The sequence below is a fragment of the Cebus imitator genome, unplaced genomic scaffold, assembly GCF_001604975.1.
Source record: "Cebus imitator isolate Cc_AM_T3 unplaced genomic scaffold, Cebus_imitator-1.0 Scaffold32, whole genome shotgun sequence".
In the NCBI taxonomy this organism is placed as follows: domain Eukaryota; kingdom Metazoa; phylum Chordata; class Mammalia; order Primates; family Cebidae; genus Cebus; species Cebus imitator.
Window position 1 is genome coordinate 5,176,662 of NW_016107347.1, and position 21,506 is coordinate 5,198,167.

Genomic DNA, 21,506 nt, shown 5'->3' on the forward strand with positions numbered 1-21,506 from the left:
CTAGGTTCAAGTGATTCTCCTGCCTCAGCCTCTCAAGCAGCTGGAATTACAGGCATGCACCACCACACCCGGCTAATTTTTGTATTTTTAGTAGATACAGAGTTTCACCATGTTGGCCAGGATGATCTTGAACTCCTGACCTCAAGTGATCCGCCCACCTTGGCCTTCCAAAATTCTGGGATTACAGTCGTGAGCTACCATGTTGTTTCTTGTTGCCTAATTTGTAAAATGGGGATAATCAAAATAGTATCTACCTCTCTGAGTTGTAGTAAGGATTAAATGAGCTAATTTATATAAGGCATTTAGAAAAGTGGTGTATAGAAAGTTTAATATGATGTTATCCATTATTAGTAAGGATTTAGTGAGATAATGTATATAAAGTGCTTAATGCCATCTCTGGCACATAGTATGCACTCAATAAATGGTGGTAGGTATTAATTTTTGGTAGCCATTATTATTAACAATATTTAGTTTGCTCTACCTTTTTAAATTGCTCCACATTTTCATTTTGCATTATGCTTTCTGAATTTTAAAACAAATTATTTATTCATTTAATCAAATATTTTTAAAATACCTAATATTTTCCAGGATTCGATGATGGGAATACTACTGAAAAAGATCTTCTTAGTCTCTGCTTCACAGAGCTTAGTAAGCCTGTGAATCAGTTAAGACCACAGACCTGGTTGGGTTTCTTTTGCTTTGCATAGTGTTCGTGTAAAAGTAACAACAATAATTTTTGTTGCCAACATTTAACAATCAAATTTCACAAACAAATCTGTATTTCTGCCTTTTCCTGAGAAACTGGAAAGACTGCCAACACAGTCTGCATTCCTAAGTGTCAGGAATGGGTTGAAGCTTTATTTTAGGAGCAGGACTTCAGAGCAGGTGACCAGTATAGTTACATAAGGCCCCCACTCAGAAGGGCCCTGTGCATATAGTTTCATAATCTGCAGACACCATCTTGAAATGCTAAATAAGTTTATCTTTGAATTTGTGTTTTGTAAATGAAGTCTAATAGGAAAATTGGACATGTGCCAAGATCTTAAAGCCTGAGTTCATGCATAGTGTCACCTGCTGCTGCTCCTCTAGGATGGGTTCTCTTGTCCTGTTCTCCACTGCCTGATTCCCTGGGCCCTAGCAAGTGCCCTTTCCACCTCTACTCAGTGACTACTATCACCTTCTCCCATGGCTGGGCACAAGCTTCGGGAGGATTAGGATCAGGCCAGCATTGCCCTGCAACATCTCCAGGCAAGGCATGGGGCAACTTTCCCTGCCTGGGCTGGTACTGCCACTCGTGGGTGACTTTTGGGGGGGTTGCTCAACTGCTGTGGGTTGGAATGGTGGCCCCATAGGAAGGGGAGATGCCTAGCTTAACTTTCCAAACCCCAGTCAAAACAAAGAGTCTCAATTCCACAGCTGCCCGGAGAGGAAACCTAGCACCTACTGGGCCAGTTGTGCACCAGATTGCAGACTGCAGCACCTGCGTGCTTGTGAGAGTCTACACTCATCCCCAAGGATTCTCATGCCTAAGGGAGTGTGACATTAAATAGCAAATAAAAACTCCATTAGAGGTAGAGAGGCCACAGAAGAAAAGATGTTTTATATTTTATATTTATATTTTTTTCTGCTTTTTGAACAAGGGGCTCCACATTTTCATTTTGCATTGTGCTTTCTCAGTTACGTAGTTTTCCTTAGTAAGGAGCCATCCCTTTAATAGGGACATTTACTCACTTTCCTACTTATTACTTGGACCACTTCTCTCATTTAAGTTATCTGCCTGGCCACTGTAGGACTTTTGGGTTTGTAACCCTGAATTACATGTTTCACTAAAAAAGCTAGTGAAGTACAACTGTACTGGAATCTAAGAGACATTTCCTACATGGATTCTTATTTTCAAAAAGTCCTCAAAAATACCCCTACAGTAAACAAATCAGTAAGTTTAATTTTGCATAAAATTCCTCAATGTAGCCTGAAAGTGCAATGTCATAGCACTGGTAAGTGACCCAGAATGGCTACATAGTTTTTTTTTTTTTTTTTTTTTTTTAAGAAATTAAAGGAGTCGGGCACAGTGGCACATGCCTGTAATCCCAGCTAGTTGGGCAGCTAAGACGGGAGAATCACTGGCATACACGAGTTTGAGACCAGCCTGGGCAACACAGCAAGACCTCCTTCTCAACAACAACAAGAAAGAAATTAAAGGAGAGGTCATTTTTATTAGTTATCTGAAGGCGATATGGTAATTAGACTTAGGGGCTTGTTTTTATAGAGGACAGGTCATACTAATTTCCAAATGTCTGATTTACTGAAATTTAGACTGTCATGTAAGTACAATACCAGACTTATGCAAAAGGGTCTGCCATGCTAAAATTTTACAAGAAGTTGCAAACCAGCAATTAGGTAGCAAAGATTATAAGCTAAAGGAAACGATTATGTATGGGGTGGATTCTCAGAATAGTATCTTTAGTTTTTTCTTTTTTTGAGACAGGTCTATCTCTGTCACCCAGGCTGGAGTGCAATGGTGCAATCACAGCTCACTGCAGCCTCGCCCTCCTAAGTTCAAGAGATCCTTCCACATCTCAGCCTCCCGAGTAGCTGGGACTACAGGCATGTGCCACCACACTCGGCTAACTTTTTCATTTTTTATAGAAATGGGGTTCTACCGTGTTGCCTAGGGTGGTCTCCAACTCCTGGGCTCAAGTGATGGGCTTCCAGAGTGCTGGGATTACAAGCACGAGCCAGTGCATCTGGCCGTTATCTTTTCTAAATAACGTTCATCTACCATTTCAAAGCTTCTTTGATTATTGATTAGAAAGTATCTTGAGCTGACTAGGTTTTTGTTCTCAGTACATTGAAGAATGGATTTTTATCTTATGCCACACAGTTCATAAATATACTGGCTTCCCATTAGTGTGTAAATCCTGCAGTAAGATTTTACCTCTTGGTAGGAAACTTTTCACTCATCTCTCTTACAGTAGCTTCTGAGATATCCACAGGTACCATTTCTATGTAAAAATAGGATTCTTTTTTCTTAGTAACTCTGTTCTCAGTGCATTTTCAGTGATTTCCAGAATTGATTTTTAAATTTTGTTAAGCAGTACAAAACCATGCTGAGGCTTATCAGCAACCGCTCAGGCTTATCAGAGACCTTTTTTTCCTGAGATTAGGCTGAGTTTTTTATTTCTATTCCCCACTTACATAATATAATAGTCGCCTATTGTGTTATCTTTTTCAGGATGATCATGGCTATAAGCAGTCCAAAGACACAGAAGAGAGGCTCAAAGTTATCCCAAAATTTTGTTTTCCTGATTCAAAGGACTGGGTGCCAACCTCAGAACTCAAGAGGTAAATGGGCTAATTTATCTGATTTCTATTCATTAGAACTGAATAAATCAGAGTATTTGAGAAATGGGCAGGGCCAGTAGTGAAGCTATGTGAATACCGTGGCAGGTCAAGGATGTGGTGGGAGGAAAGGAAGAAGCAGAATTAAAACATTTCCTATGTGGGACTTAAAAAAAGAAAAACATAGAATAATTTCAGTGTCAAAAGGAAAACAAATTTGAGAGTCACTTCAATTTGCCAGTTCTACCAAAAAAAAAAAAAAAAAAAACAAAAGTTCTACTTTATATACTATCAGAAATGCTCCCAAGTGGACAGAAAAGGAAAAAGGACTTGGATACTGAGACTCAACCTAGAAACAGATAAAACAGAGCAATGTCTTTATCTTCTTTCTCCTTCAAATTAACAGAAGAATCCACAGCCCAGCTTATATGTTCCCCTGTGGAACCTGTACAGAGTGAGGCTCCTGTTTGGGAAGTATAGTATAATAAGAAATGAAGTGTTAAAGAATTTCTTCCAGGTATCTAAAGGAAATGACTATTTTTAATTAATAAACTATCATCATCTCTGAATTCTGCTTGTAAATATTAATAGATGCCTGCTTTGTTCAAAACTGTAGTTATTGATGATGCCATTTAATTTGAAAAGCTTGATTAGTTGAATCATATCACATGCCAATGACCTGCTGGATAGTAGCCTTAGCTGTTGCTTAAAAAGCTCTGCACTTCAACTTCGCATTACCTCTAGGTGCAGCTACTATCTCTCATAACCAGTTTAGCCTGATTGACACTCTAATCTCTCAGCCATCCCTGTCGATGCTGTTGTGTTGTCCGTCGCACTGCTACCTGCATAAGCAGCACCTTTTATATTGGCCCAGCTGCTCTGTGGCTGCCTTTTCCCCCCCAGTAAGTTATGTATGTTTATTCTAGAATATTTGGGAAATACAGAAGAGTAAATAAAAAGCAGAAATTACAGATCACTGGCAATCTGGTTACTCAAAGGTAATCACCGTAAATATTTTGTCATATTCCCTTCAAATCTTTATTTTTAGCCAAATGCAGACATATACATATTGTTCAAGTTTGGATTTAGGCCAGGTGCAGTGGCTCACACCTGTAATCCCAGCATTTTGGGAGGCCAAGGTGGGAGGATTACTTGAGGCCAGGTTTGAGACCAGCCTGGGCAACATAGCAAGACCCTGTCTCTACAAAAAATACAAAAATCCTAGCCAGGCATGGTGGTGTACACTGTAGTTCCAGCTACTCAGAAGGCTGACACAGGAGGATCACTTGAGGCCAGGAGGTCAAGGGTGCAGCGAGCTATGATTGTGCCACAACACTCCAGCCTGGGCAACAGAGGAAGACCAAGAAGCAAGGAAAGAAGGAAGGGAGGAAGGGAGGAAAGAAGGAAGGAAAGGAGGGGTGGGAGGGAAGAAGGAAGGAAAAGAAAAGAAAAATAAGTCCTCAGAAAAGGAAGTTCTATTTAATGAGACCCAGTCTCTTAAAAAAAAATGTGACTTTTTTGATTATTGAGTTTCTTAGTTGGGCATATTTAGGTTTTCATTTTGCAAATTATCTATGCATATCTTTTGCCCATGTGTCTAATGAGGAGTTGATATTTTTCCTACTAATTTATATATAGCAAGGATATAATCCTTTGCCTATCACTGCTCTATACAGCCTCTCAGAACTAAAGAGAAGAATTTTGAACTGGAGAAGTGACATATCAGAAGTCTTTGTAGCTTACCTGTGTGTTTGACTAAATTGGGCATTCAACAAAAGGAAAATAAGGCCAGGTGCAGGGGCTCACGTCTATACTCCCAAGCACTTTGGGAGGCAAAAAGGTTATTTGAGCCCAGGTATTTGAGAACAGCCCACACAAGACAGTGAGACCTTATCTCTACACAAAATTAAAAGATCAGCAGGGCATGGTGGGACACACCTGTAGTTCCAGCTACTTGGGAGACTGAGGCAGAAAGATTACTTGAGCCCAGGAGGCCAAAGATTTAGTGAGCTGTGTTTGCACCACTGCACTCCAGCCTGTGCAACAGAGTGAGACTCTGTTTCAAAAAATACAAGTAAGTTTTAATGAAAATAAGCCTGATTCATACCTAGAGTAGATGAATAAGAAAACAAAAGGAAGCAACATCAACAGCTTATCCCATACCTAATCTGTCACTCCAGTAAAAGGCAAGATATTCTTAAGGCCTGGGCATTCCTTAGGAGGAATGTGACTTGCAATGAATGTAATATTATGCCTCCTCTCAGATCACAAAATGACTGCTGTTGGACTGTAGTTTTCAATTGTTTGTTCCATGGAGAATGCCACAAGTGGTTGTTTGGATCCTGAACTAACTATTGGTTCTTTTTTCAGTGAAACGTTCTCCTTTGTCTTGACTGGTGAAGATGGAAGCCGGTGGTTTGGCTACTGTAAGAAGCTCTTGGTAAGTACCAAATCTGTGTTATAGACAGGGGTCAAGGAACAATGGAATCGGAGTAGGAACTTCAGAAACTATCTCCAGATGAGTTTGAGGGATACTCAATCATCTGTGTATTAAGGAAGCTGTATTAGCTTTAAACAGCAAGAGCAAGGTGGAGTTAACTATGGAGTGTTCTAGAAAAGATAGGGTATGAATTTTATTTTGTTTATTTATAATAGAGGAAGTAATTGCTAACATAGTGGCTGAATCTCAGTCTGGATGTATTTGGAATGTAATACAGTGAGTTACTTGAAGGAGCTCTCTGAGTTACTCACCAGCCATATTAGGGCTTTTTTTCTTGCCTAGATGCCTTCACTAAACCTAGAATAAATAATGCTATCATTTTTAGCACTTTTCACATCTTTCAGTGTTCACTGAAGATGAGAGCCTTGGTTCCTCTCTCTACTAAAGAGTAGTAAAAGATAATTAACTGTCCAAATTAGTATTAATAAAAACATACACAGGCTGAATTTGCTGTTTTTGTCATCATTTTTACCTTTTAGCCGGAAGGCCGAGGAAAGCGACTCCCTGAGGTATACTGCATGGTTAGTCGCCTAGGCTGCTTCAACCTTTTTTCAAAGGTGAGTGGAGAATGAGCTCTATGAAAAATGGTATTCTTTCTGAGCTCTCAATGTTAAGTGGCACAGACTTTAACATAATACTTCAGAAAGGTTCCCTATTAGTAAAGTAGGAAGCACATGCCTGAAGGCTTAAACTTACACCTCTAATCCATTTGCTGTTGCTATATCATCTTCATTTTGGTTTGCTAATATTTTCAACTTAAGGGATAACATAGTCCAAAGCTTATCTTGTCTCATGTCTTTCTTAGACCAAATTTGCCCCACCCTTAGCGAGCTGAAAAGGGGTTTCTCTTGTAAAAATAAGTTGATTTATAATGATACCTTCCAAGAGAGATGATGCTTACTGAACTTTTATTGATTGCAGAAGCTTATCTGTCTTAAATTTTATTTGGGTTATTTTAAAGTTTACAGTACACCAGGTTTGGCAGTTCCTATAAAAGGATTCTTTTGTGTTTTTTAACTTAGTCCACAATAAAATAACATTTTGCATGTGTAGATTCTGGATGAAGTAGAGAAGAGAAGAGAAATGTCTCCAGCCCTTGTTCACCCATTCATGCAAAGTGTCATGGAAGCTCCCTTCCCAGCTCCTGGACGCACCATCACTGTTAAGAGTTACCTCCCTGGGGCTGGAGATGGGGTAAGTTAGCTCATTTTGAAAAGACTTGATAGCCGCTAAAAAGCAGGACTTACACTAGTAGGCAGAGTTTCCAGAGCCCAAGGGCATAGATTTCCCTTTTCCATAAACTGTAAAGAATATGTTTTATTTCCATAAAGCCCTGGAGAAATATCCAGTTGACCTGTGACATAGTTGTTCCTAGACCCAGGACCCAGAGATTTTCTACCATACATAGATTGAGTCGCTTTGCAATGGCAATTTCAATGTGATAAATGAAGACTGTACATACTATTGTCAGAAGGAATAAAGGATCCTAATTTACGGCACAAAAATAAGCCGTTGGGTCCTGGCATTAGTGTAGGATGCTTCACAAACTCCATGTGGCAGACCTTCTTTCTTGAATTTAACTTACAAAAGAATAGCAGGATCCATAGCGTTGGCATTAGGGATTGTTTTCCAGCATCAGCTCCCCTGATTCAAATTCTTGCATTTCAGTCCATTGAACTCTGCCGACCACTAGATTCCCGACTGGAACATGTTGACTTTGAATGTCTCTTTAAGTGCTTGAGTGTGTGTCATCTCATCCGGGTCTGTGCCTCTCTCCTTTTGGAGCGCAGGGTGATCTTTGTTGCCAACAGCCTAAGGTAAGAACTAAGTGAAACATGTTACATCACACTCGTGTTTTATTTGTTCCAAATTTTAAAATTTGGGCATATTTTTAAAATGTAGGATCAGTGTCTCAATTAACTAGTGGTATATAGTGGCATGGATAATTTCAAATGGTTGAAATCATCAAAAAGCCACTTACATTAGGCTATACCAATGACTTTTTTGGGTTGTAATAAATTTCCCTTTTAAATGCATTTCGCTTACTCTATTGTCAAAAGTTGGTAGTGCTTTTCTAAGCACTCTACTTTTTCACATGAGAAATTGTGGAGAAAAGCTGGATTGAGATTGAACATTTTCAGTAAATTAAGTTTAAATTTTAAGTAAAATGTTAAAAATTAATGACTATTCACATAGTTCTTAATCTATGATCACTAACCAGCATCAATTTTTAATTCTTTAACGTAATATCTGAAATGTCTTCCATATGCTGCTCTATATATGACACCATTTGTTTTCTCCTCTGGCTAGCACCCTGTCAAAATGTGGCCATGCTGTGGTAGCTACACTGTATCCGTTCACCTGGCAGCATACCTACATCCCAGTTCTGCCAGCATCTATGATCGACATCGTGTGCTCACCTACTCCATTCCTTATTGGAATCCTGTCTTGCTCCTTACCACAGCTCCAGGACCTACCCGTCGAAGAGGTGAGATGGAAGAATGGACCCTACGGAAAATATTGGAGCTTTGAGAAGTGAAAATAAGTGATCTAAAGAGTGGTGGAATTATTAATATAGTTATTATTACCATTGTATGCTATTTATTTATAATATTTCTATTATATTATTACAATATGGATCTTTATAATATTTCTAGTATTTCTAGTATTTTTTAAGCTGGGAAAATTCAATAGTATACGTAAATCCAAAGCTGTATCCTCTTTAGGGTAGTAAGCTTGGGCTCATTCTTGTGTTATTCTGAAGGGTAGCTCTTCTATTTTTTAAGTCATACATACACTACTCTGGATTAACTTTAAAAATTATTTCAAGGTCGGGCATGGTGGCTCATGCCTGTAATCCTAGCACTTTGTAAGGCCGAGCCGGATGGATCACTTTAAGTCAGGAGTTTGAAACCACTCTGGCCAACATGGTAAAACCCCATTTCTACTAAAAATATAAAAATTATCCAGGTGTGGTGGCACGTGCCTATAATCCCAGCTACTCAAAAGGGTTAGGCAGGAGAATTGCTTGAACCAGAAGGCAGAGGTTGCAGTTAGCCAAGATCACACCCCTGCACTCCAGCCTGGGTGTCAGAGTGAGTGAGACTCTGTCTCAAAACAAAAACCCAAAAAACATTATTTTAAATATAACACACATATAGATAAGTGGAATGGAAATATTACCACAGCGGAATCAGTGCCAGCCCCATAGAAGTCCCCATCTCTGTTTCCATCCCATCCCCCACCAAAGGTAATCATTATCTTGGCTTTTGTGGTATTCATTTACTTGTTTTTCTTTACAGTTTTACCCCTAGGCATGCTTCCCTAACCAATGTAATTCAGCTTTGTCTGGTTTTAAGTTTGATATAAATTGGTATATATTTCTGCCTGGTTTCTTTTGCTCAACATTATATCTGTAAGATTCATCTATATTGATGAGGTCAACAGTAGTTTAATCATTCTAACTGTATATAGGATTCCATTGTGTGAATGTACCACAGTTGTTTTTTTTTCATCCATTCTACAGTTGAACATTTGAGTTGTTTCCAGTTTGAAGTTATTATGAATTATGTTGCTGTAAATATTCTTCTACATGACCCTCAGTGCATACACACATGCAGTTCAATGGGTATATACTTGGAAACTGAATTGCTGGGTCATAGGGTAAACATATCTCCAATTTTAGTAAATAAAGTTAAATTGTTTTCCAGAGTAGTTGTGCCAATTTAAATTCCCTTTAACAGTGTATGAGAGTTCCTGTTGCTCCACATCTTCCCCATCAACTAACTATCATCAGTTGTATAATTTAGCCTATCTGGTTGGTGCGTAGTGTTATTCACATTGTGGCTTAATTTGCATTCCTTGATTCCTGTTGACGTTGAGTATCCTTCTGTTTGTGTATTGATCACTTGAATATCATCTTTTATGGGAAAGTCATTGTCTCTTTCCACTATATTGTTTACTCTCTTATTGTTTTGTTTTGTTTTGTTTTGTTTTTGAGACAGAGACTCACTCTGTCGCTCAGGCTGGAGTGCAGTGGCATGATCTTGGCTCACTGCAACTTCTGCCTCCCAGGTTCAAGCAATTATCATGCCTCAGCCTCCCGAGTAGCTGGAACTACAGGCGTATGCCACCACACCCAGCTAATTTTTTGTATTTTTAGTAGAGATAGGGTTTCACCACGTTGGCCAGCCTGGCCTCAAACTCCTGACCTCAGGTGTCCTCCCTCTTCGGCCTCCCAGAGTGCTGGGGTTACAGGTGTGAGCCACTGCACCTGGCCCCTACTCTCTTATTGTTTAAGATGTCTTTCTATATTCTGGGTACTGGGCCCTTTGTCTGTGGCTTGCCTTTTCATTTCCAAAATGATGTTTTTTAATGCACAGAAATTCTTAATTTTAATGTGGTTAAAATTATCAATCTTTTTCTTTATAGATGGTGTTTTTACTGAACTGCTTAAGTTACTTTACATGAAAATATCCTCCTATATTATCTCTAGGGCCTTTATTATTTTGCCTTTAACTTTTGATTATGAATCCTTCTGGAACTTGATTTTTGTGTGTGTAATGTGAAGTAGGGGTTGTTTCATTTGTTTTTATGTGGATAATCGTCTGTGCCAGTTCCACTTACTATGAAGACTGTTCTTCCCCATTACTCCACTACCTTGTCCTTCTTTTAAAAAAAAAATTTATTTTGGAGACTTCAAAACATATGTAAAAGTAAACAGAAGAGTAAAATGAATCCTTGTGTTCCAGTCACCCCGCTTCAGTACTTATCAAGTCATAGCCAGCCTTTACCCTTGGACCCATTCCTCTTTTCCATAATATTTTGAAGGATATCCTGATACAACTTCATCTCTAAATATTACAATATGAATCTCTATAACATAAGGGCATTTTAAAACATAACCTCAATACCATTATCACACCTAAAATATCCAACAATTCCTTTATATCAGCAAATCCAGGGTTTAAATCTCCAGTTGTCTCATAAACTTTTAATACTTTGTTTAAATCAGGTTCCAAAAGAAGTCCTCACATTATACTTATCTGTTCATTTATTTGCTTATTTATTTAGAGACAGAGTCTCACTCGTCTGTCACCCAGGCTGAAGTTCATTGATGCAGTCACAGTCTCTGTAGCCTTGACCTCCCAGACTCAAGTGATCCTCTCAGATCAGCCTCCCAAGTAGCTGGGACTACAGGCATGTACCACACGCCCAGCTAATTTTTAAATTTTGTGTAGAGATGGAGTCTCACTGTGTTGCCAGGGTTGGTCTCCAACTCCTGGGCTCAAGAGATCCTTCTGCCCTGGCTTTCCAAAGTGCTGGGATTACAGGCATGAGCCACCATACCTGGCCCCATACATGTATTTAGTTGATATATTTTTAGTCTCTTCTAATCTATAGGTATGCGCGTCATTTTTTTACTTGGCAATTTATTTGTTTTTGTGTTGATCGGCTACCTTTTAAATGGGCTACAACTTTGAGAAAATTTTGTTTAAAACTATTCTCATTGCCTGTATTTGTCTGTGAATATCTCTCGTTGAACTTGCCTGGCTCCTTTATCTCATAGGTGCTGATAGTTGATCTCTGTGCAGACAAGTTCTTACAGGAGGTGAGTGCCAAAGAGGTAATTACTAATGTTTTAGGATAAAGGTCTAAAGTAGATAATTGGACAGACAACATGTGAAAGTACTTAGAGAAGATGACTTAGGCAAGACTTGTAGTTCCTACACATACTTGAATTGACACCGTGGCCAATCATACAAGATTGACCTGAAAAATTTGGCTTCAGTTTATAGCTGCCTATCCCAAAGGAGGAAGGAGGAAACGTAAATATCTCATTCTCAAAAGAGGTAAACCACCCTTCAACTCCAGGCGGGTTGACACATAGCCTCAAATTTAATTTAATTTTAAAAGCATTTATTAAGCACTGATTATTTCTAGATATTCTGTTAGAATGTAAAAATGAGTAAGACACAGTTTGAACTCTCAGGCCTTACAGTCTAATGGGGGAAAACAGACATACATAAAGTTGTAGAAATTGCATAATAGAACTTTGCACAAGGTATAGTAGGAGCAAAAAAGAAGTAACCGTTTATTCTGAATATTGAAGTGGAAAGGAAGATTCATAAAGCCTTCTCAGAGCAGCCCTCCAGATGTAACCTGTACGTAGGAGTGTGAACACTGAAACACGGGAAAAATAAGAGTGTTTCCCAGACATTTTCAGAATCAATTAGCTCATCACATTTGAAACACAATTTATTTGGGGATAATCTTCATAATATAACAGAAGACTTGTAGATGAGAGACATTTGGTGGAAAAGTGCCAGAAAATTTTATAAAGTATATTATTTAATTTTTTAATAGAGTAATATATATATACCATAAACATGAAAGATTCTTCATGTAGGGAAGGATACTTCAGACTGACTCTTTAGCCAAAGTATATACAGTCACCTGTGGAATTTTGGAGAAATAACTAGGGCATATTTGAGACTTAATCCCTCAAATCTCATACCAAAAAAAAAAAAAAAAAAATCTCAATTTTTTTCTCTTAAGGTATCTGATGAGGATGAAATTCTACCACCAAAACTTCAAGCTGCCCTGATGCAGATTTTGGAAGAACGAAATGAAATCTTGACTCAGGAGCAGAATTTTTCACAAGGTATAAGACTTAAGGTTAAGGTGGTAAATATTACTGAACACCAGCGCTCTGTTAAAGGATATACCAAAGTAGCATTAGATTGCCTGTGCCTTGAAAATCTTATAATCAGCTTCCTTGCTTATCCTCAATATGCCAGGCCCTCTTCTATTTCAGAACCTTTGCACTTGCTCAGTTACATTTATAGAATGCTACTCCCACAGATATCCACATGACTCCTGCCTTTTCTTCCTATAGGTCCATGCTCGCATGTCACCTTCTCACTGAGGCCTGTCCTGCCTGTCCTATTTTAAATTGTACCCATCACCCTAGTGCTCCTTATCCTCTTCCCCTTGCCTTAATTTTCGTCATGACTCTTAGCACTGTCTCATATGCTACAGTGTAAGTTCTGTGAGAACAGTGGATTTATTTTGTTTTCCATCTCCAGTACTTTAAATGGTATTCCGTAAGTACATACTCATTAAATACTTGTTAAATAAATAATAAATAAATAAACAAATGAGCAAATAATACTTATTGGGTGCTTACACTGTATCAGGCATTATGCTGAGCACTTAGCATACATTTTGTTTTATCTTTATGAAGCAGGTATTATTATTTAATCCTCATTATACAGATGAGAAAACTAAGGCTATTACTGACAGGGAGAATTAGTGAAGACATTTTCAACAGGGGGCAGGGGTTTTGTGTTTGTTTTGGGGTTTTTGCTGTTTGTTTCTTGTTCTGTCACCCAGGCTGGAGTGCAGTGGTGCGATTATAACTCCCTGCAGCCTCAACCTCCTGGGCTCAAGCAATCCTCCTGCCTCAACTGGGACCACAGGCATGCACCACCACACCTAGCTAATCTTTTTATTTTTTTGTAGAGACAAGGTCTCACCATGTTGCCTAGATTGATTTCAAACTCCTGGCCTCAAGCAATCCTCCCGCCTTAGCCTCACAAAGCACTGGGATTACAGTTGTGAGCCACCACACCTGGCTTAGAAGGAGCAGATTTAGAGGAGTAATAAAAAGTTTAGTTTGGGATGTTACAGTTTGAGATACCTATTAGAAGTTTAATACTTAGCAGACATCCAACTGGAAATGTTCTAGAAGAAAGATTTGGGCTAAAAACAATTTAGAAATTGCTGTTTTAAAGCTGTGGGACCAGATGAAATGATCCTATAGAGTGAGTATTGTTGGAAAATAACAAAGGTTTAAGGATTGAGCCCTGTGTTGGTTGTAAATGGTGTGGTTAGATTTCCAACACTTGGAGGTTGGAAGGAGAAGGATCCAGCAACGGAGACTAAGAGGAGCAGCCAGTAAAGAAGGAGAAAAACCAGGAACGTATGTGTGTAAAATGCTAGAAGTGTGGGTGGGTACAGTGGCTTACACCTGTAAGCCCAGTACTTTGGGAGGCCAGGCAGGAAGATTGCTTGAACCTAGGAATTCCAAACTAGCCTGAGCAACCATTCTCAGTTCCAGTGAGACCTCATCTCTACAAAAAGTGAAAAGACAAATAAAAAACAGGAGTGTGACACTGCAGAAGTTGAACAAAGAGAATATTTTGCAAAAGAATGAATAATCAATTATGCCTGCAGCTGCAGAGAGACCAAGTGTGGTGAGGACTAAGATTTGACCAGTGGCCTTGACAATATGAAGACCTCGATAACAGCACATTCAGTGGAATGAGGGGAAGAAAGTAAGATGGGAGTGGGTTCAAGAGAAAATTAGAATTCCATTTAGCCTATTCATTGTAAAATTTGTTATTTATTATTTTAATTTTTCAGAGTGTCTCGCTGTGTCACCCAGGCTGGAGTGCCGTGGTGCAATCATGGCTCACTGCAGCTTTGACCTCCTGAACAAAGGCAATCCTCCCACCTCAGCCACCCAAATAGCTGCGCCTATAGGCATACACCATCACACCTGGCTAGTTTTTTGTATTTTTTTTTTTTTTGAGACGGGGTTTCACGATGTTGCCCAGGCTGATCTTGAACTCCTGGCCTCAAGAAATTCACCTGCCTCAGCCTCCCAAAGCCGTGGGATTATAGGGGTGAGCCACTGTGCCCAACCTTAAAATTTAATTGAATGTACAAAGGGCCAAGAATAGCCAAGACACTCGAAAAAGAACAAGATTAGAGGGTTTGCACTACTAAACATCAAGATTTATTATAACGATAGTAATTAAGATAGTTTGGTTTTGGTGCAGAAATAGAGCAATAGAAAGAATAGAGAGTGCATATGCATAAGGAAAGTGGATTTGTGTCAGTGCCAGCTTTGTGTATCAGTGGAAAAAGGATGGACCTTTAATAAATGATACTAAGGCTGGGTGTGGTGGCTCACGCCTGTAATCCCAGCACTTTGGAAAGCCGAGGTGGGCAGATCACTTGAGGTCAGGAGTTTGAGATCAGCCTGGCCAACATGGTGAAACCCCATCTCTACTAAAAATACAAAAAAATTAGCTGGATTTGGTGGTGCACACCTGTAATCTTAGCTACCCAGGAGGCTGAGGCAGGAGAATCGCTTGCACCGGGAGGCAGAGATTGCAGTGAGCCAAGATCATGCCACTGCACTCCTGCCTGGGTGACAGAGTGAGACCCTGTTTAAAATAATAGTTGTAGTAGTAATAATAATAATAATAAATGATACTAGGACAATTAGTCTTCTATATGAAAAAAATATGGATCTACACCTCATACTATACAGAAAATTAATTCCAGTGAATTTAAAGACTTAAATGATAAAAGCAAAGCTTTTGAAAATGTTTTTAAACAAATAAAAGAAAATATTTTTTGTCCATAAAACAGTGGTGAGGGCTCTTAAAAATACAGCACAAAAAGCAGAGACTATAAAGGAGAAGATAGGTTAATTTGTGTCAAATCTTTAAATTTTCTTTTCATCAAGGGACACAATGGAAAAGAGGTTTAAACTAGCCACAGACTAGGTGAAGACATTTTCAACATATATAACTACCAAATGAATAGTGTCTATAATTTTTTTTTCAAAAACACCTGCAAATCAGTAAGAAAAAGATAAACAATACAATAGAAAAATGAGGAAAAGATAGGAAAAAGCATTCGTAGAAGAATAAACATGATAAGCCTATAAATAAATGAAGCGACGTGCAACCTCACTACATAATTTACATTCAGGGAAATGTAAATTAAAATCACAATGCAATACCATTTTTTATACCAACCATAATACTGACAAAAACTAAAAAGTCTGCCCAGGCACTGTGGTTCATACCTGTAATCCTAGCACTTTGGGAGGCCAAGGTGGGAAAATCATTTGAGCCCAGAAGTTCAAGACCAGCCTGTGTAACGTAGCAAGACCCTATCTCTAGAAAAAATAATTAAAACATTAGCCAGGTGTGTGATGTGTGCCTGTAGTCCCAGCTAGTTGGAAGGCTAGGATGGAAGGATCGCTTGAGCCCAGGAGTTTGAGGCTGCAGTGAGCTGTGATGGCACCACTGCACTCCAGCCTGGGCAACAGAGCAAGACCCTGTCTCAAAAAAAAAAAAAAAAAAAAAAAAAAAAAAAAAATTTAAGTCTGGCAATATCAAATATTGTTAAGAGTATGTCAAGTAGTTTAGTCACTTTGAAGTTGGCATTATCTAGTAAAGTTAAAGGTGTACATTATTGTACAACCCAACAATTTAGTTTGGAGATACATACTCTAGTGAATCTTGCACATGATCACTAGGAAACAAGTTCAATAATTTTCATAGTGCCATTATATGTGATAGCAAAAACTAAAAACAACGTGGATGTCCACTTTCAGGAGAATAAAGCCTTAAGAATGAATCTTTTTTTTTTTTTTTTTTTTGAGATAAGATTTCATTCTGTCAACCAGGCTGGAGTGCAAGTGGTGCAGTCGTGGCCCATTGCAGCCTTGGCCTCCCAGGCTCAAGCAATCCTCTTTCCTCAGCCTCCTGAGTAGCTGGGACCACAGGCCTGTGCCACCACACTCAGCTAATTATTTAATTTTTTGTAGATATGGGGGTCTCACTATATTGCCCAGCCTGGTCCTAAGCCCCTGGGCTCAGGTGAGCCGCCTGCCTCAGTCTCCCAAAGTGTTGGGATTACAAGTATGATCCACTGCACCCAGCTAAAAATGAATCTTAAAAACATATATTGAATAAAACAGTAAGTTGCAGAACAATACAATATTTTGCATACTGTTCAAAGAGATACAAAAACCTAATAATATGCTGTTGGGGTTTTATATGTGTGTAGCGAAACTATGATGCAGAGCAAGGGAATGATAAATACAAAATTACAAATTATGGTCACTCTATTGGAAAGTAGGAGAAGAACACCATTAGAGAGAGTCACTCAGGGAACTTCAAAGATATTAGTAATATTCTGTTTCTAAGCTTTGTTTGTGGTGGTTAGTTTGTTCATGTTGATCTTATAAAATACTCATACATATCAAAGAATATGTAGAGTGAATACATTAAAAAGGAAAAGAATAAACTATAGAAAATAGAAAAACAATTTTTAAAAGAAAGAAAAGAAGATGTAACGTTGAGGCAAAAGTGTTGAAGATGAATGCAGTGTTGGGGCTGGGTATGGTGGCTCACGCCTATGATCTCAAGGATGTTGGGAGGTGAAGGAAGGATAAGTTCAATACCACCTGAGCAACATAGTAAGACTCTATCTCTACAAAAAAAATTAATTGAAAAAAACATAAATGCAGTGATGGACATGGATTTTCAGTTGCAGAGGAAAGAGATGAGAAGGAAGTCTGTTGGACAAAATATAACAAAAACCTAGATTAGAATCAAAATGTAATTCAGAAAGAGACCTTGGAACCATCACCTGGTCAGCCCTGCTAGCTGCACAGATATGGACAGGCCAACTGAGAAAAGTAAGCCACCCAGTATTAGGCAACTGCTTTATGGTAGAACTCTGACTAAACTTAGGTTCCTGATTCCTATCCTGGGTGAATCCTACAGAAAAGAGCAAGAGACATTGTGAAAGGGGGAATTAAAAAAAAAAAAGACTATCTGGATATGGAAGAAAAAGGGGGAGTGTAAATTGCATCTGAAGTTTGAGCCTGGGACCTGGAAGGCCATATAATATAGTATATTATAGGGATTTAAAAAATCACCTGACTTTTGAGTCCAGCACCTTCACTTACTAGATAGGATGACCCTGGAGAATTTATTTAATCATTTGGAACCTCAGTTTCCTCTGTAAAAGAAAAATAATAATACCTAATAGATTATTATGTTTGTAAAAGTACTTAGTACAGTGCAACATATCTTTAGCACTCAAATCATTATTTTTACGAAGTAATTATAGTACAGTATGAAATGGCAGTGTCAGCCAGGCATGGTGGCTCACATCTGTAAACCCAGCACTTTGGAAGGCCAAGGTGGGAGAATTGCTTGAGCCCAAGAGTTTGAGACCAGCCTGGGCAACATAGCAAGACTGTCTGTATTTTGAAAAAAAAAAAAAAAAAAAAAAAAAATCTTATTTAAAAAAATGGGAATATTGAAAGGGAAACTGATTTGGTGGGGAAATATGATGGATTTGGCTTTAGATATGTATTGTTTGTTTAATCAATTCATAGTCCAAGTTCCAAAAAAGACCTGATATAGTGACCTTTAGACTGATGGAATTTATGTGCCAATGGGACAGCCAAATGGTAACCAACCATAGGTAGCCTGAAAATGTAGGTGAAATAACAGGCTGGAAAACTAAGATTGGGAATGACAGTATTGTCATAGCCAGCTCTTTCTCTGTGCCAATTAGCCCTTTAAGGAAGGGAATGTTGAAGAGAAGTGTCTGAGCACCATACTCAGGAAGAGAAAGGAAGGGCAAGAGAAAAACAACTGCTTTGTCATAAAGTCAGGAAAGGAATCAGGAAATCAGGAGAGCGTAGAGTTGTGGAGGACAAGAGAAATGAGGCAGCATGGAGCTTAAAGGAGGATAAAAATAGAAGAGCAGATTAAATTTGGCTGGCTCTCACCAGTGGCCTTTGAAAGAGCAGTTACAGTGAAATCAACAGATGTGCAAGCCAGGTGGCAAGATGGAGAAGGAGTATGTATGGGAAGAAAATGAAGGTAACGGTAGAAGCAATTAGCATTTTGTAGGTCATGGAGAAAGAAAGTGAAGAATGAACACTCCTATATTTATTCTCAGTCCTTTAATCTATAACTTCTTAGGCATGACTCCCATAACCAGAGCCAGTGTTTTCAGACACAGATAACTGAGGAGATATTTTTCTTTTTCATGTTGCAGCAGATGTGACACTCAACTCCCTGGTGTCCGAAGCATTCGTCAGGTTTTTTGTGGAGTTGGTAGGACATTATTCTTTGAGCATGACTGTCACTGAGCGTGGGGAGCGTGTTTTCCAAAGGGAACCCTTCCGTAAGTCGCACACCTCCCGAAGCGTACGCCACTTCCTAGATCTCTTCATGGAGACTCAAATGTTTGCAGGATTCATCCAGGACCGAGAGCTTCGGAAAAGTGGAGTTAAAGGTTGGTTCCATTATAAAGTTCTCCCTCTCTATTTAGGGAATACCTTGAAAGATTTTACTATATTATGAATGAAAACTATTATAAAGCTTCAAGGGCTCAAAATCTGAGTGGTTTATTGTGAAAACTGTTGATTTTGTAATATTGTTTTAGCCATAGAAATAATACATTGGTAACGAGCACAGAGTTTTATGTAATTCCCAGTTTGGGCTGTTAGACAGTTTCACCATCATGAGTTTTTCCTTGTAGGTTTGTTTGAGGTCCGGGCCATCCAGTTTTTGGAAACAATTCCTGAATCCGAGCCCAGTGGGGTGAATAGAATTTTACGGAGTCTTGGTGAGTTGCTGTATTTTCCTGTTAGATAAGTGTGGCTGAAGACCAGGCGCAGTGGCTCATGCCTATAATTCCAGCACTTTGCAAGGCCAAGTAAGGATGTTTGCTTGAGGCCAGGAGTTTGAGACCAGCATGGGCAACCTAGTGAGACCCCCATTTGTACACAAAGTTTTAAAATTAACTAGGCATGGCTAGGTGCAGTGGCTCACACCTACGATTCTAGCACTTTGGGAGGCTGAGGCAGGTTGATCACCTGAGGTTAGGAGTTCGAGACTAGCTAGCCTGACCAACATGATGAAACCCCGTCTCTACTAAAAATACAGAAATTAGCTGGACATGGTGACAGCCGCCTGTAATCCTAGCTACTTGGGAGGCTGAGGCAGGAGAATCACTTGAACCTGGGAGACGGAGGTTGCAGTGAGCAGAGATTGCACCATTGCACTCCAGCCTGGGTGACAAGAGCAAAACTCCATATTAAAAAAAAAAAAAATTAGCTGGGCATGGTGGCACATGCCTGTAGTTCTAGCTACTTAGGAGGCTGAGGCCTGAGGGCTATCGCTGGAGCACAGGAATTTGAGGCTGCAATAAGATGATCGTGCTACCCCACTCTAGCCCAGACAACAGAGTGAGATTCTTGTCTCTAAAAAAAATAAATAAATAAAAATAAATGTGGCCGAAAAAGCTTTGCAGTAAGTGGGCCACATCACAAAAGCTTTATAATCAGATCAGCAATATAGCCTTAAATAGGCTAATCAGAAATCATGATGCTAATTTCCAAAGTGTTCTAGCGAAAAGGAAGCATTTTTCTGAAAGTTTGGGATCCCTCATCAGAGTGATCTGTGCGGCCATTTCCCAGAGATGAACCTCCCTGAACTATCTTTCATGATACAAGTTTGCATATCATGACTATTAATCTTTTCTAGGTCACATTCCTTGGAGAATCTTATAAAAACTGTGGTCCTTCTTCCCAGGAAAATGTATTTACAGCATATAAATAAATTTTGCATATAATTTTAGGCTACTCATGTACCCCATGAAGCCTATCCTTGGGACTCCGGGTTAGAAACACCTGGTTTAGAGGGTCTTCTGAGGCAAAAGAGGATTTCTTGCAAGTCTAATTTTGTACTTCATACAGAAACACATTTATGATTTTTCAATAATAGTTAATTATTTAGTATGATATAAAAGAACAGTGGTGTGGCTAGCCTAAAATAATGAAGAACCTCTATGATATTTATATTTGTCTTTGAAATATATGCCCACTAATTAGGCCCTGTCCTTCACTAGCTGACAGACCATAGACAAATTAGGCCTTAGGCTGTTATTTCATCTTTATACTATGGGGTTAGATTAGATCAGAGGTTCCCAACTCTGACTACATTTTATAATCTCCAGAGAACTTAAAAAAATTTTTCCCCTGGGCTCCAGGAAATCTCTGGAGAGCAAGCCAGGTGATTTTAACCTATAGCCAAGGTTGAAAACAACTGGATTACATGACGTCTGAGTTATTTTCTCCCTCTGCAATTAATTAGACACATGGGGCTTGGGGTTCATTTTGGTTTTGGTTTTGGTGGTTAAACACATTAGCCGTTTGAGGTATCAGCTTAACTCTTGAGATGTTCTGAATGACTGAGTTGTTAATCCCTTGCCTCAAATAATGTACAATAAAAGAATTGAGAGTTCACTGTACCTTTCTTTCCCTTTAGGAAGTAAAATGAAATTTCTGCAGAAGAAATGAAATATCTGATTGTCTTCATTCTGAATGTAGAACAGAAAGTGCCAAAGAAAATGTTTTTCCGAGTCAGGATCCCTCGAAGTATTGTACAAACTCCTTGAAATTTTAAAAGGTTAAAAAGCAAATCAGGCTCTCAGAGGAGGGTTCTCCTGTTGCTGCTGTAGTGGTCACTGGAGAATTGTTGGGAGAGGTCTGGAATCAATGCACTCTACTCTGTCTCCGGTTTTTTTAATAGCAGCCTTTTCTGTGTGATTCTTGGGCTCATTCTCTGTTTTGTGCTTCGTCTATGAAAGTAGTTTTCTTTTATAAGGAAAAGCCTTGTTAGTGTTACAGTTAAAAAATAGCTCAAAGATGAGTATGAGAGAAATGCTGAATTTAAAGTAGTAGAGAGACACAATGGAAATGAAGAACACTAGCCTTATACACATAATTCTCATCACTGAAATACCATGGCAGCTTTAATCCATGGGCTGT

General features: G+C 38.9%; 1 protein-coding gene across 2 annotated transcripts in view; it reads left to right on the top strand.

Moving 5' to 3' along the window:
* The window catches only part of DENND2C (DENN domain containing 2C), a 77,824-nt gene extending 56,320 nt beyond the window's left edge, over positions 1-21,504 (top strand). Inside the window, exons 9-19 of one of the 2 annotated variants that reach the window (XM_017524236.2) lie at positions 3,233-3,342; positions 5,710-5,779; positions 6,319-6,396; positions 6,893-7,033; positions 7,508-7,656; positions 8,150-8,327; positions 11,409-11,450; positions 12,398-12,503; positions 18,731-18,967; positions 19,214-19,300; positions 21,004-21,504. In XM_017524236.2, the coding sequence (XP_017379725.1) occupies positions 3,233-3,342; positions 5,710-5,779; positions 6,319-6,396; positions 6,893-7,033; positions 7,508-7,656; positions 8,150-8,327; positions 11,409-11,450; positions 12,398-12,503; positions 18,731-18,967; positions 19,214-19,300; positions 21,004-21,035 (1,230 nt within the window). In that variant the 3' untranslated portion in view covers positions 21,036-21,504. Of the gene's footprint in view, positions 1-3,232; positions 3,343-5,709; positions 5,780-6,318; positions 6,397-6,892; positions 7,034-7,507; positions 7,657-8,149; positions 8,328-11,408; positions 11,451-12,397; positions 12,504-18,727; positions 18,968-19,213; positions 19,301-21,003 lie in introns of both variants that reach the window. The other variant, XM_017524235.2, reaches the window with a different exon arrangement.
* The last annotated feature ends 2 nt before the right edge of the window (positions 21,505-21,506 follow it).